The following is a 15,857-nucleotide window of genomic DNA, read 5'->3' on the forward strand; positions in this document are numbered from 1 at the left end:
CACCAACCATCATTGAGACACTACAGTACCAACACAGAATAGCTTTGGCCCCAGATGCAACCACCACACATAAAACACAGAACACCTCATACTACAATGGCCCCCACTGACAATCCCCAGACAACAACACATCTCTAAGTGACTGATGGTCCTGCCTGAAGACTGTTTCCAGTTTCCTGGATGCCTTGGGTCTTTAGCAAGAGAAACCAGGGGCAACAGATTAAATATTATGAGAGTATTGCACTGTTGGAGTGTGTAGACTAATTTCATAGGGTAAGAATGTGCAAGTATGTAGAGAAAGAATACTATTGTAAATGTATGAGTTGTGAGTGAATCTTGTGTACATTTAATGGTTTACCTTCTTTTAAGTACAGTAAATGATTTATATATAAATGAGGATCCAACAATAAGTACCGTATATACTCGTCTATAGGTCGAAATCTTAAGGATTTTTTTTTAGGCCAAAACCTAGGGGTCAACCTATACACAAGTAATAATCTTGTTAGGTTGAAATCCAGACATGACAAGAAAGGCTAGGAAGAACTCTTACCTTTTCTTTAGGTTCAGAAATCAAAATATTTACCTACTAAATACTACCAGTAAACAATGGGTACATAAAATACACGGTACGTACTAAAACATGTAAAATTCCTTCTAGTTACGGTAACCCCATGCTGTGGTTTTACCTGTTTCTTAAATTTCTTAACACAGGCGAGCTTATTATATCATGTATACTATTACAGTACCCATAATTGTTTAAAAAAAATAATGAAATGCTGTGATATTCTCAATTTTTATTTTTTATTTTTTTTTTATAGTTTAGTTTCGACCATGGGCGCAATATAGCAATAGAAAATTAATCATTAATTTTATAAATTAAAATGTATCAACGTAATATGCAATTTTGTGGGCGGAAGTGAAAATTAAAAATACCTTGCCACAAGCATAGGATCGGAACGCCATCTTGTCTGTCAATTGACGGCCTCGGTGCTTCCGACAGTACCTCGCCAGGTACATTTTCTTGAAGGAATGTTATGGAGCGGAGATACATGCATTCCTTCAAGCTGCAAGAACTTTGTATAGCCAGCAAGCTAAGTGGTTGAAAAGCCCGCCAACTTCTCATTTCTTCGTCGTCGGCATGTATCATAACAAATATGACGTACTATTCGTCCGACACGACTTCATTACTTACGAAATGTTTTAGCATCTTTCTTGTTTTTTTATTTCCGATCACAAAATTGCATATTACGTTGATACATTATAATCTACAAAATTAATAATCAATTTTTATTGCTATGTTGCGCCCTTGGTCGAAACTAAAAATTTACCCAAATTTAGCTTTCTACATGGTATATGTTATTGTTACCATTACCAAAACAATGCATGGATCTCACCATCACGAAAACAAACTGTTCAGTATTGCCAACTTGTTACTGTTACACATGGTATAATCCTAAATATTTTAATAACTGAAATCCACCAAAATCGTTTTCCTTGATGTCGTCATCTTCACCACCAAACAGCTCCTCCCACTCACTTCTGTGTCGAGTATCGTCATACGAATCAACCTCATCAGCCATAGGAACATCAACATCATCTTTCTCCTCCACATTATCATTAGCCTGATCATCCGCACAGTTGAGATTACAAGACTAACTCCGAGTGTTGGTTAAATTTTTTCTAACGAAACACGCCTAGCCAGTTTATTCCGAATACCGTACTTGGTAATCTACCGTAATTGGCAATCTGTTCAAGTTTTTCACTCCGCTGAAATGGCAATTTCAGTGAAACTTATTAAATATTAAAATCAGTGAACTTGAAAAAACATAAACCAGAATACATCAGAATTAATGAAGTGAAAAAACCATAATAATCAATTGCTATACCAGACAAGCCATGCTACTTCAAAGCATTAAGGCAGTGGAATGCTCACAGCACCAAAAACAAAAACAAACCACTCGACCTATACATGAGGTATATGGAAAATTCCAGATTTTTTTGGCCAAAAATGGGGGGTCGACCTATACACGAGATCGACCTATAGACGAGTATATACGGTACTTGCCTGTAAAGATGGATGTCAGGAAGAATCATCTTCCTGCTGCCCAGCTTTAAAACCAATCAACATATTCACCTCCATATTTTAATGATATGCAGCTCAGTTGCTGGTTCCTGATCTCAGGAATTTTTTCCCACACTTTCGTACAAATGGAGAACTTACAACCAGTGACTACTCCTTATCCCTCTTCTCTTTCCCTTCTCCCCTCCCCCTCTCCATCTCCCCTTTCCTTTTCCCCTACCCCTCTCCCTTCCCCCTCCCCCTTTCCCTCCCCTTTTCACACATCCCCACCCCTAGTTTTCCTCTTCCTCCTTCTAAACAGTGGCTAAGACCCACATTAATACTATACAGACAGTAGTCCAAATTTTCCCCTTTAAGAGATCTGTGGGAAAGCCCAAAACTTTCTCAATTTTCTCACTAGATGCAGGCAAAGCCTGTCAGTATCCGGGCTCTGAATTTTCTCCATTGATCTCAGTCTTGCTGATTTCTTGTAGATTTCTCCTCCTTTCAGCAACTTCATCCACTCCTTGTGTCCATCGTTTCCTAGGGTATCCTACAGGCCTCCTTTTGGGAGGAACCCAATCCAAGAATTTTTTTGCATATCTTGTATCTCCCATCCTTTTGACATGTTTGTACTATCTCAATTTGTTCTTTTCAGTAATTTTCAGCACAGTTGTTACATTCAATCTCCAATTTTTTCATTTCTGATTCTATCATATATGGTCATTCCCAGGATCATTTTAAGGACCTTTATTTCAGTTGCTTCTATTTGAACATAAGAATGAAGGAGACTGCAAGAGACCATAAGGCCTACACTAGGCAGTTCCATGTCCATTACCACCTGTCATCCCCATCCATAAATTTGTCTGTTTCTTAAAACAGCCGATAGTTTCAGGACTTCCTACATGGTTACTAAGTATATTCCATTCCTTGACCACCCTAGTAAACCAATTCTTTCCTATTTACTTCTTAAATCTAAATTTGTCCAAAATAAAACCATTACTGTGAGTCCTGCCCTGTTGTCCTAATATGATGGCCTTGTTTGCATCACCATTGTTAAAGCCTTTGATCCACTTGAACACCTTTATTAGATCACCCCACACTTAGCATCTTTCCAGAAAGTGTAAGTTAAGGTGCCCAAGTCTCTCTTCATAAGCTGTGTGCACATGCACATGCACATATTTTACAATAAGTGCATATAAAAATGTGCACACACACAAGGTTTTCAAATGATATTAGAATCCATTGAATAAAGAAGTTCCACCCAAACATCAACTTGCAAATTCTCTAAAAATATGGTAACTTGCCAACCACCAAACCAATAATTGCTCTCTCTCTCTCTCTCTCTCTCCTAATTCTAATGCATCCATTGCAAATGAAAAGACTTTGTTGCCTGTTTGAAAACTTTTATAAATGATTTCCATACTCAGCCAGGTGTGCCGTTTTGTGTTGGTTCAGCTATTGAATTGCCAAGTTGCTCGCTGATTAGTGTAGATTTGTAAATTTGCAAAATAAGTAAAAAGCATTCTTTAACTATCAAAATTTCAAAGAACTGTTGACCCATGTCAAATTTTAAGGAAGCAAAGGGTGTTAATCGAAAACGAACTGCTAGCAGCTTTAAAAGAGAATGGCTAGATGAAATAGTGAAAACTGCTACGCCAAAAGCTCATGAGTTGATAAACATTCAGCTGCATGAAATATTTACTTACGATGCTTCAGCTGGAGTTGTTTGTATTTATTGTCGCGATGCAAAGATTTCTGGGGATTTTTCTAATGGAAAGAAGTTTGAGACCACTTGGAAGCTGGACTTTTTGAAGTGCCATTTGACAAGTAAAATACATTTAAATGGTGTACACAAACTTAGGCAACAAAATCATTTATTGTCAGCTACAGCTTCAGGATACTGACTATGCTACTGGAAAGTTCAGGTGATGGAGAACAAAAACAGTCAAATCCAGAGCAGATTAATGTTCGTATTAACAGTATCTTATTAACGGTTAAGATATATAACTCATTACTTGCAGTTCAGCATATCAATGAACATATGGAGTAGTATGTTGAACTTTCAGACAGCTGGCAAAGCAAAAATTAGGTTTGAATTTCTGGAAACAGTTGTTGGAAATGATATACTTAAGCAAATTGCATTGCAAATTTTCACACCTTAACCATTGTTGAAAGCACTGATATAACTGTTAACAAATGTCTCATTCTCTATTTCAAGTTCAGGCCCAAAGATTGTACATACATACATACATACATATACCAAGGCTTTTTCCCCCTTCCAAGGGAGGTAGCCAAAAAGGGAAAGGCATAAAAACACTCCCACCCATTTCATCCCTAAATACACTCCACACCCCTCCCACCCTTCCTCTCATCTGAGCACCTCCTGGATGACGGGTCATCCCTGCACCCTGCCCACCGCCCTGGGTCAGAAGCAGTGTCGCAAGACACAGCACATCCACAGCAAGGCCGCTTCATTTAATCGGCGACCCCCCCTCTCCGTCCCCTTTGCATATAAGGCGAGGACGGGGAGAAATCCCTTCGGGCTGCGTCAAAATTTACTCACACATACTACCCCACCCCCCACCCCCCGCCCATTCCTCCTCATGCAGTCACAACATCATCCATATACAACCATTCTCCACTCACCTCTGTCTTCCGTCCTCTCCCTTCCTTCCTCAACAGACATTCCCCTCTTCCCCAAAGCCCCCTTCACCCCATCCATCCACCTCATCCTAGGACGTCCCCTCATGTTCACTCCCTCCACATCTGCCTTCCATACCTCTTTTACTAGTCTTTCTTCACTCATTCTTTCCATGTGTCCAAAGATTGTAATGAATATAAAACATATTTTCATGGAATAATTCACTTGCAGGCTTGTGATGCCTCCTCCATTGTGTTAGCTATTAAACAGTTTTATCAAGAAGAGAAAATTTCTCTCTGAAAAAATGATGATGTTACCTCTGTTGGAGCCTCAGTGATTCTGGGCAAAGTTAATGGTGTTGTTGCAAAACTTAAATTAGAAGTTCCACATATTGTACTGTACAGCAACACTATGTGGCTCAACATGAGGATGTAAGGATCTCTGATACATGGAAGGAAATTAAACTAATGAGACATATTGATACACTAATGAGAATAGTTTACACACACTTTTCTCATTCCTCAGTGAAAAGAGCTGAATTTAGATATTGTTAAGGGATCTGAAAATGAAGTTATTGCCTTCAGACCCCTCAGTGAAGTGTGGTGGCTATCCAGACATTATGCATTACAGGCAATTATAAGAAACTATGAGGGACTGATTACATATTTTGAAAAATAGATCAAATGATCCCGTGGTTAATTATTGCCACAATAAGTTAACTAATGTGACATTCAAGGTAGCTCTTCATGTTTAAAGTGATGTTTTTAAGGAAATGGCCTCTGCAAAATCTTACAAAGGAGTAACTTGACACCACTAGACAACCATAATTTTCCCAGAGGGAAGATCAACAAAATCAGGAATCAATATTTAGAAGGTAATGCTTGCTGGAGTGAGAGAGTAAATGCTTTACTTAAACAAGAAGAGGTTGTAGTAGATACTAGGCCTCTGTTGAATTTTATAAATAGTTTATGTGCCCATATAGAAGACCAATTCCCTGAGAATGAGGTACAAGAATTGGCAGTGTTTGATATCTTCTTTATCTCATATTGTGATTTCTTATTTGGTAGTGAACATGTTAATGCACTTTGTCTTAAATATCATGATTTTCTGGCTGATACTCCAGAAATAATTAGTTTAATGATTTCAAATTTTCCGTACAAGAAAAATTTAAATAAAAAATTACATAAAATTGTACACAAATGATTGCATTTACTCTTCAGAATGAACAATTCTGTGATTTGGGAAAGTTGATACATATTGGAAGAACCATCCTTGCATCAAATGCAGACTGAGAAAGGGTTCAGTCTAATGAATGAAATAAAAAACAAACTTAGAGACTGTTTAGGAGAATGTCATTTGGATATCCTTATGAGAGTGAAAAGTCACCTATTAAATGGAAATTAAATTAATTTAGATAGTGGCCTCTATATAAAGAGTGGGTGAATGCCAAAGACAGAAGTGAGTAAAGATAAAGGAATAGAAGCTACAATTATTCATAAGAATTAGTAATAGACATAATATGAATGTTTAACAAGGTGAGAATGGGTAATGGTCTTATTTTGTTATGTATGTTTAGAGGGCTGAGCGGGTTAGGGTGTCGTCACTTGCGGCAAAGGTTGAGGTGGGGACAGTTCGAATCCTGCCACCAGCAAAGTTGAACCAAGGGCATGGTTCATTAAATTCCACGCTACAAAGCCCTCTGTGTGGGGCACCATCCTAGCCTCCTGATAGGGGGGAGCTTGTGACATTAAACCATATCATCATGCTTAGAGGGCAGGGCAGTATTTGATATCTTCTCTATCTCACATTGTGATTTTTCATTTGGTAGTGAACATGTTAATGCCCTTTGTCTTAAATATCAATATTCTGGCTGATACTCCAGAAATAATTAGTATAAGAATTTCAAATTTTCTGTACAATAAAAAAAAAATTATACAAAATTTTGCATAAATGGCTGTATTTGCTCTTTAGAATGAACAGTCGTGTGATTTGGGAAAGTTGATGGATATTGGAAGAACTATCCATGCATCTAATGCAAGGCATTGTCTATGCAGCCAGTGATTGCTTTCAGCGCCTTGTTTTGTGTGACCAGTAATATGTGGTGTTGTGTGCCTTACATGGGTGTTGCTCATGACAGACTGGCTTAGTCCAATAAGGACAAGGATCTTGTGAATATATCTAGAATATGAAAACAAAGATAATGGCAAAGGAAAGAAGATATATAAAATGGAATATGGTTGATGTAGGGAAAAGTGAAAAATAAGGGAATAAACAAGAAAGAAAATAAAGGGAGTCTGAAAAAGAACAGGAAAGATAGATGATAATGCACAATATGAATAGGAATAGGAAAGGGAGAGAGGAGGTGGACAGGGAAAGGAAAGGAGTAATGATGAAATGCCTTAGGAGTAACTAGTGTCTGTAGAGGTGAGGAGGAGCTTACACCAGGAGGCGCTTTGTTAAGGCCAAAACCTGACTTTACTTATGCCCTTGGTGTTCAGACAACCGGATGGAAATTGCAATCACCGGGAGTCGTTGGGTTCAAACCCAGTTCACAAATCTCGGATCGTCACGTTTTCTGGCCATCTTGAACATCAATTTCACACCATCTTTAGTATTGTAATATAATCAGTATATTGTTGACCAGATATCATTGTGATAAATGGGTTGCCACACTTTCTTAGATTCAATAAATATTTCATATTTTTTCTTTCGGCTGTTCGAAAGGGAGAGAGAACAAAATCAGTTTCGTTTGTACTGGATGTATTACATGTCACATATGTTACAAACACAATGGCAAACTGGTTCTCTAGTCCGTTCATGGCAGACTGACCTTGCCCCTCTTGGCAGCTTGAATAATCTGTTGATTGGTGGATGTAAATTCTGTCCGAACAAAAGTGCGCACGTCCGGATTATATGTGATAAGTATTACTGCGAGATCAATGACTGATAATGTGCTTTGCTTTTGATAAGTATTACTGTGAGAATAGTCGGAAGTTTGACTGTCAGACCGGTCCAAATGGACTACTCGTACCTCAATGGCAGTAATCGTAACCTAAGATTCATTTGATCATATTAATTGAATTGGGTTTTGAACTTTTTCATTGTATATACATACATACATACATATACCAAGGCTTTTTCCCCCTTACAAGGGAGGTAGCCAAAAAGGAAAAGACATAAAATCATTCCCACCCATTCCATCCCTAAATACACTCCACACCCCCTCCACCCTCCCTCTTATCTTAGCACCTCCTGGATGACGGGTCATCCCTGCACCTTGTCCACTGCCCTGGGTCAGAAGCAGTGCCGCAAGACACAGCACATCCACATTAAGGCTGCATACATAAACTAAAACATCTTATGAACCCAATGCTCATATTTCTGTCTTTGTTAAACACCGGAAGATATTCCAAAGATATTCCACCGTATACCACAGCATAAATGGCTCAAGATATACCGTTTCATCACTACAGTGGAAGAAAAGATGTGGCCGTTAATTCACTGACTACTTGAAGGGCAACATAGGCTGAATAAGATGGTTTGGCGTTATTCAAAATAAGATGTCAATGTTTGCTATCAGGGAGGAGTTTGGCGCCACATGACGGCAAAGGTGACTAGGGTATTTTAAGTATCGAATTTTATACTGACCCTATGAGAAACACATGACATATTTTTCAATGCAGTGCCTCGATAAATTTTCATTTTCCTCTACATTTCTCACCTATGCCATAGGTTTCTCTTTTTATGCTCCAATTGGTCTTAATGAAACTTTGTTCCATATCGAAGTCTTTCATTATTATCTTCTTTTTCGGTTGTTGAATTCGTAAGCTGAGGAGACTTAGACTGGATGTGGTGGATAGTTATGGTGGTTAGGGTGGTGAAGCTGGTGGTGAGATCCATTTCCCAGAGCCTCGATCAGGTGTTCTCCCCGGTATCCGTATCGGTTGAAGAACTCCCTTTGGTTCCTATTGGAGGAGAGTAATGTTACACTATAAATAGGGTTCTTCACAGATTTTCGAACCCGTGAGGTTGGCCTGAAAGAGTAGGAATTTCACATTTCTGAACTCTTTTCAGGAACTGGTACTACTGTCTTTCTCATTGTATGAGAAAAAATACAATAATGTTTTGTAGTGTAATTGTGTTATGACAAGATATTTGAGAATATGTAAGAATTGAAGTAAATTAAAGTATTTTACTGGAATTGAAATTTGAAACGTAGAATTTCAAACCTTAAAGACTGATTTCGTGGGTTAGCTTTCTCCAGACCATGACTCTATTAAAAAAAAAATCCGAAGGCGCAAGATGAACAGTTTATATTAAAAAAAAGGTATAATTAGAAACACAGTGATCAACAACATAATAGTTGAAGAGCAAGAAATACAAAAACTGCTAAAGACGCTAGATGTGAAAATAATAATAATAATAATAATAATAATAATAATAATAATAATAATAATAATAATAATAATAATAATAATAATAATAATAATAATAATAATAATAATAATAATAATAATAAACGGGGTCCAATGGGATCTCAAATTAGATACTTAAAGAATATACCGTAGAAAAATGCCTGTGAATAACATTATTAGAAAAAAATATAGATTAAAGAAAGGCTATGTGGTCAAAATTTATAAGGAGGAAAGGAGAAAATTGAAATTACAGACCTGTGTCCTCGATCAGCATGGTAGCTAAATTATAAAATAGAAATGGACAAAATATTTCTACTTAAAAGTGACTGGTCTGCTACAAGATATGGGTGGGTGGACTGTGCATAGTTGGATATGAAGAAATCTTTTGATAAGGTATCTCACCAAAGACAAAGACAGAAAAGGGAAGCAAATATATTGGGCTATTAGGTTTTCAAAGCCTTGGTATATGTGACCATGGCAGATATAGGGCCTCGAAGATTTCATGAAAGGAGAGCTTAAAAAAAAAAAAAAATGAAATGACTGTCGAGAAGAAGGAATGATCAAAACAATTTTCTCAGTCGTGGAAATGAAAATGCAGCAACTATGCTGATCCCCAGCCTAGCCGACAGATCGCACGAGGAAAACCTAGACCACGTGGGATTTCCCACACTAGGAGAAGAAAGGGGCAACATGATTGCTGTTTTTATATGTATGAAATGTATGGACAAGATTAACAAAGGAAATCTAATAGTATGGGATGAAATAATAACACGAGAATTCAGCAAGAGCCTCAAGACAGATTGTTTGAATGATATTAACATACATTTTACTGTATAGTATTCCCGCACAGATGCATTCATTTGTGGAATGATTTATTTTAAAGTAAGGTCCGGTGCTTGAAAATAGGAGCAAGCATAACTACTACCACATATATATCATAATTGGGTACATACAAATACAAACACACACAAACATCGGTTGGAGTGGCAGCGAAGTTCAGGCTCCAGAGTTATCCAAGAATTTCGAGAATAACAACAACAACGAAGTACCTGTGTTGTATTTATAGGGAAGGGGAAAGCTCGTGGTGTAGTGGGAAGGTGATGAAAAAGGAGAAGGGGCGGGATTACTGAGGAAAATGGAAGCAAATGAGGAAGGAGAAGACTGGGTCCAGGAAAGCCGATGCCATGTCAACAAAACGGAGACCGGATGATAATGAAGAGGAAGGGATTAGCAAAAATGTAAAGATTAGAAATATAGATAAGAGCAGTGCAATGGAAGGTGAAGATAACTATTTCCATGGATTTAATGAGGGAGGAAATGACAACCTCCCTCAACTAGTAAATTTAGAGGAGAAACTAAAAGAAATGAATGAAAATTGGGAAGCTAAGTTTAACCAAATAAAGTTAATTACTCAAAGAGTTGATAAGCTGGAAGAATCAAAGAAGGAGAATCAAAACCTAACTAAAGAAATAGTAGAATTAAAAAGACAGTTAAGAGAAGTAAAGAAAGAGAATGAGGAATTAAAGAGAAGTAATAACGAGAATAAAGAGTCCATAGTAAAAAAGGTGAGTGGTTGGAAGTACAAGAGAACAATAAAATTAAATTTAGAGGTATAGTGAAACAGCAGATGATGGAAACTGAAAACACAGTTATTAAAGTGATGAGGGAGAAGGAGAATATAGTAAGAGACTTAGCAGATAAAAAGAACTGTATAATTATGTAACACTTCACCCCATACCATACAACACATAATGAAAACTGCATTATACACAATCATGCACGCAAACAACACAACATACACTCTATAAAGGATTTGTGGGAAAACCCAGTTTCGGCTGTAGCATTCCTTGTGCAGACGGGACTGCTCGGACAGACAGTCTAGGGAACGACAACAACAACAACAACAACAACTGTATAATTATATTAGGGATGGAAGAGAAGTATAATCTAAATAGGACTACAAGAATAAAGGAGGAAAAGGAAAAAGTAAATAATATATTAGAAATAGTTCAAGAAGATGAACCAGAAATAGGGAAACAAATAAAAGAAATGTATAGACTCGGGAAATACAATACAGATAAGACTAGACCAATTAAGGTTAAATTCAGGTCACAAACAACAGCAGAGAATATCTTAGCAAAAACAGGGAAACTAGCAGACAGCGAATAATATAAAAAGATATGGATAAAAAGAGAAATGAATAAAGAGGAAAAAGAGGAGGAGAAGACAAAAAGACTAGAAGCTAAAGAAAAAAAAAACGAGAAAAGAACAGACAGAAAAAGAGAAATTCTATTGGAGAGTAGTAAATATGAAAGTGAAGAAATGGTTCATAGCAGAGGAAAACAGAAGGGAAACGGAAAACATAATGGAAGTAGCAGAAAATTAAAAGTGTCCTACACAAATATAGATGGCTTAATAACAGGTTTGAACGAACTGAATGATTATTTGAAGGAAAAAGAACCAGACATAATGGGAATTGTAGAGACAAAATTGAAAGGTCCACTACCACCCAAAAGTGTAGGACAAGGTGCATACAATTATTGGATTAGAAACAGAGAGGTAAAACAAGGGGGTGGAATTATGTTCCTGACTAAAAAGGATATAAATGTGAGGAATGTTACATATGGAAAGAATAGAGTAAAGATGATTATGATGGAAGTAGAGGACAGGGATGGGAAGAGCAGGAAGTTTGTAGTAAATTATGTGCCTCCTAAAATGCCCCTATGGGAAGAGAGAGAACACAAAAGTATGTTAGAAGACACAAGGATAACACTGAATAAGATAATGGAAGATGGAGGAAGAATAGTTATGATGGGCGACTTTAATTGTAAAGAAATCTACTAGGAAGAGATGACATTAAAGGGTGGAGACGACCTATGGGGAAATGTACTACTTGTTATGGTTATAGAAAATACAATGACGCAGTGGATTCAAGAGAATACTAGGTATAGAAATGAGGAAAAACCATCAAGGCTGGACCTAATAATCACATCAGAACCTGAAATAGTGGACAAGATTGAATATAAGACACCAATAAGTAAAAGTGACCGCATATTTGTTGAACTAGAACTAAATGAGGAAAAATACATGAAAAAATTAACATTATAGGAAGGGAAGATTGATGTATGGAAAAGCAAATTTTGATAAATTATGAGAATTCTTTCAAAAAGCAGACTGGGAAAGAATACACATGGAGGAAACAACAGTAGAAGAGAGATGGAATATTTTGACAAAAACTTATAAAAAAAAGGAGTGGAAAAGTATGTCCCAAGACAAAAGCAAGAAAAAGAATATGTAAAGTGCTGGTATGACAAAAGATGTAGGGAGTTAAAAGACAAAATATATAAAGCTTGGATAAAATGGAAAAAAGACAAAAGACCTGAAAAATGGAAAATATATACTTGTTATAGAAATGAATATGTACAAGTGTGCAGAGAAGAAAAGAGAAAATATGAAAAAGATGTCATAGAAAAATGTAAAGATCAACCAAAACTATTTTACAGATATGTAAACAACAAACTGAAAAACAAACAAGAATTAGAGAAACTACGGCAAGGAGGAGTTGAATACACAGAGGAAATAGAAATGGCAGAAATTATGAACAAGCATTTTAAATCAGTTGCAAGGGAGAACATGCAACCCAGAGATATAGAATGGGACGAGAAAGTCCCCCCCTATGAAAGAGATAGAAGTATCAAGGAATGAAATAATGAAACACTTGAGTAATCTCGAGGTCAGAAAATCGCATGGACCAGATGAAATAGCAAACTGGAATGAACTAACAGACACAATACATAGCCTAATAAACAATTCCTTGAAAGAAGGAAAAGTTCCAAAAGATTGGAAAAGAGCAAATATAGTGCCAATATATAAAGGGGAAACAAAGACCCTACTATCTATAGACCGGTCTCTCTAACAAGTATGATAGCAAAAATTTGTGAAAAAATGTTGTAATAGAGATTTTAAACAAGTTAGATGAGAAAGTGGTGTGTACAAAAACAATACACGAATTTAATTTTTTTTTTAGATAAAATGAGATATGAAGACGGGGCACACGAGCATAGCTCCCCTCCCCGTAAAATAGAACTAGGCAAATACACGAGCGCACGCGCGCATAAGTATACATTTTCGAGTACTTGAAGAGATATGATGCTGTTTCCTGAGCCTGACTCACCTCATCGCTTCATGAGGATCCGTTGGGTATCTTTCGGGCGTAATTAGGAATAAACTGCCGAGCGTGGAGGGTGGCAACACTGGCATCGCCACCGTCAGTCCCGCCATGCATAACGCCGCCGTGAACAACTGAAACAGGGGAAGGTAATTGACGAAAAGAATAAGAAGACACAGTTGGAAAAAAAATGAACTGAACTATTACGTGTTTCCTGAACGTGGAAACTGTCACACACTCAGACTCAGAGCAGACAGCTCGAGTACGTAGAGCCATAGTGACGGATTTAGTTGAAGCATCATTATAGAAGAGGTACATTACATATTTCTGTCAACCGCATACAGGCGATCTTCTTCAGTTGTCGCCGAGTCCACTGGTTCTCAGTTTAAGTTCTCATTTATCCAATACTTATGTGCTACTTTCGTTGAGCCTTCTTGAGACGTCATTTCAACAGTGAATAACCTTAGGCAACCACTACCATGTGTTTCGATTTGTGGCCTCACTTGTGAAATTCTGTGGACCTCTATCTTGGGGAGTGGGGGAGGTCATGGAACATAGGTTGAAAACCACTGCCAGGACAGGTGGCAATCATCGATAGCAGTTTGGAACCGAACCCGGTGTACCAGTCTAAACCCCCCCCCCCCGCTCATTTGTCCCCCCGGGGGCAAAGTATCCTAGGATGTTTCTTCCCCCGGGCAAAGTATACTAGGATATTTCCTCACCCGGAGAAAGTATCCTAAGATAGTTTCTCCGAGGAGGAGGAAATATCCTAGGATAATTATCCCCCCTCCAGCCTAAACTGCCCCCTACTCCATCTCTATAAACTTCACAAGCAACAGTTGGTTAGGTTAGGTTAGTGTTAGGTTAGGTTAGGTTACGTTACATTACATTATGATTGATTTATGGAGTTTTTGGATCGAAGGCCAAGCGGCATTACGTTATGTACTGCTGCGACAAGACATATATGTAATGCTGAGAAGCATTAGAGTATGTACTGCTGAGACAAGACATGGATGTACTGCTGAGAACCATTACAGTTTGTACTGCTGAGATAAGAAATGTACTGCTGAGAACCATTAGAATATGTACTACTGAGACAAGACATAGATGTACTGCTGACAACCATTCGAGTATGTAATGCTGACAGAAGACGTAGATGTACTGCTGAGACATGGCACCTTATGTGTTAAAATAAATCAATACAAACTATTGTGTGTATCTTATATCCTTGATTTTCTTAGGGGGGAAATTCTAGACTGAAGGGGGAAGAAATGGACCAGTCTGTAATTCCCCCGGGGGCAAAATATCCTAGCCTAATTCTTCCGGGGGGGGGGGAACTCTGGGCAGGGGGACTATGTGGGCTGTGACACCGGACCCTTGTGCCACAGAGCCGCTGGAACGAAGCGATAACTAACCACTTTTTATTCTGGTTGCTGCCAGATTATTTCATTCTCTAGAACGTGACCAGATCGACAACCAGAGGGTTAGTACACGTCACTAAAGTTTCAACCTCGAGCGACACCACTTGGACCCGGGTTCAAATTCGATGGCCCTCTGTGGCTCCTCCTTGTCACGGCAGTTCGTTCACTAAGGGCAAAGGTGACGGCATTGGTCACTGCTAAAGGTCTCACGGCGGCGCAAACTACTCGCTCTGCCTAAGTGAAACTAGTGGCATGGCAAAAACACCCAGTAAATGTATAGATGCAACACTACTGTCACAATAAAAATAAATAGATAAATAAATAAATAAAATAAATAAATACTACTACTACTACTACTACTACTACTACTACTACTACTACTACTACTACTACTACCACTACTACTACTACTACTACTACTACTACTACTACTACTACTACTACTACTAATGATAATATAAATTATGGTAATAATAATAAAGAAAATTAATACATAGAATAAAAAGATGAGCACCTGAAGGCGAGAGGCACTCCTCATCCCTTAGAATCACAGACGCCTTCCTCACGAATTCTTCGAAGCGCACGCTCTGTTACGAAAGTCCCGAGAAACACTCCATTTTCTTTTATTCAGATATTATTTCTGAGCCCTGATATAGTGTTTAACATGTTTCTCTACGTACTGTATTACCCAGGATATCAGGACAACACCATTGCCACCCTTCCCTGATTTTATTCATTTGTTTATTCATTTACTTTTTATATATTTACTTATTTATGTATTTATTTATTCATTTATTTACTTATTTATTTATCTATTTGTTTTTATTCTTTTGCCTTTTATCAACAGAATGAGCGTATCAAAATCCATCAGACAACATGTTACAATTAGTATTTACTGAAAAATAAAATCGACCCGGGTGTTTATGGACCGGAAGAAATAAGCTGAGAATAGAAAGAAAGAGAAGGACCAAATATGTTTTGCATTTCGTTATATCGATGACTAGCCCTTGGTCAGGTTAGGTTAGGTTAGGTTAGATCAGGTAAGATAGATTAGGTTAGGTTAGGTTAAATTAAGTAATACCAAAAAATTGGGAGGGATTTTTCAAAATTGAGCTGTGATGAAGAGTCAGTAATCACCATATCTAGAGCA

The 15,857-nt window shown here is 37.6% G+C and overlaps 1 protein-coding gene across 1 annotated transcript in view; it reads right to left on the reverse strand.

Moving 5' to 3' along the window:
- Nucleotides 1-3,722: 3,722 nt before the first annotated feature.
- The window catches only part of LOC143024523 (uncharacterized), a 27,745-nt gene continuing 15,610 nt past the window's right edge, over nt 3,723-15,857 (reverse strand). Inside the window, exons 3-4 of the mRNA XM_076183337.1 lie at nt 13,293-13,420; nt 3,723-8,668 (exon numbers count right to left, since the gene is read on the reverse strand). Of these exons, the coding sequence (XP_076039452.1) occupies nt 8,542-8,668; nt 13,293-13,420 (255 nt within the window). The 3' untranslated portion in view covers nt 3,723-8,541. The remainder of the gene's footprint in view (nt 8,669-13,292; nt 13,421-15,857) is intronic.

Source organism: Oratosquilla oratoria, chromosome 1 (assembly GCF_046742065.1).
Source record: "Oratosquilla oratoria isolate Oo_2021 chromosome 1, ASM4674206v1, whole genome shotgun sequence".
In the NCBI taxonomy this organism is placed as follows: Eukaryota; Metazoa; Arthropoda; class Malacostraca; order Stomatopoda; family Squillidae; genus Oratosquilla; species Oratosquilla oratoria.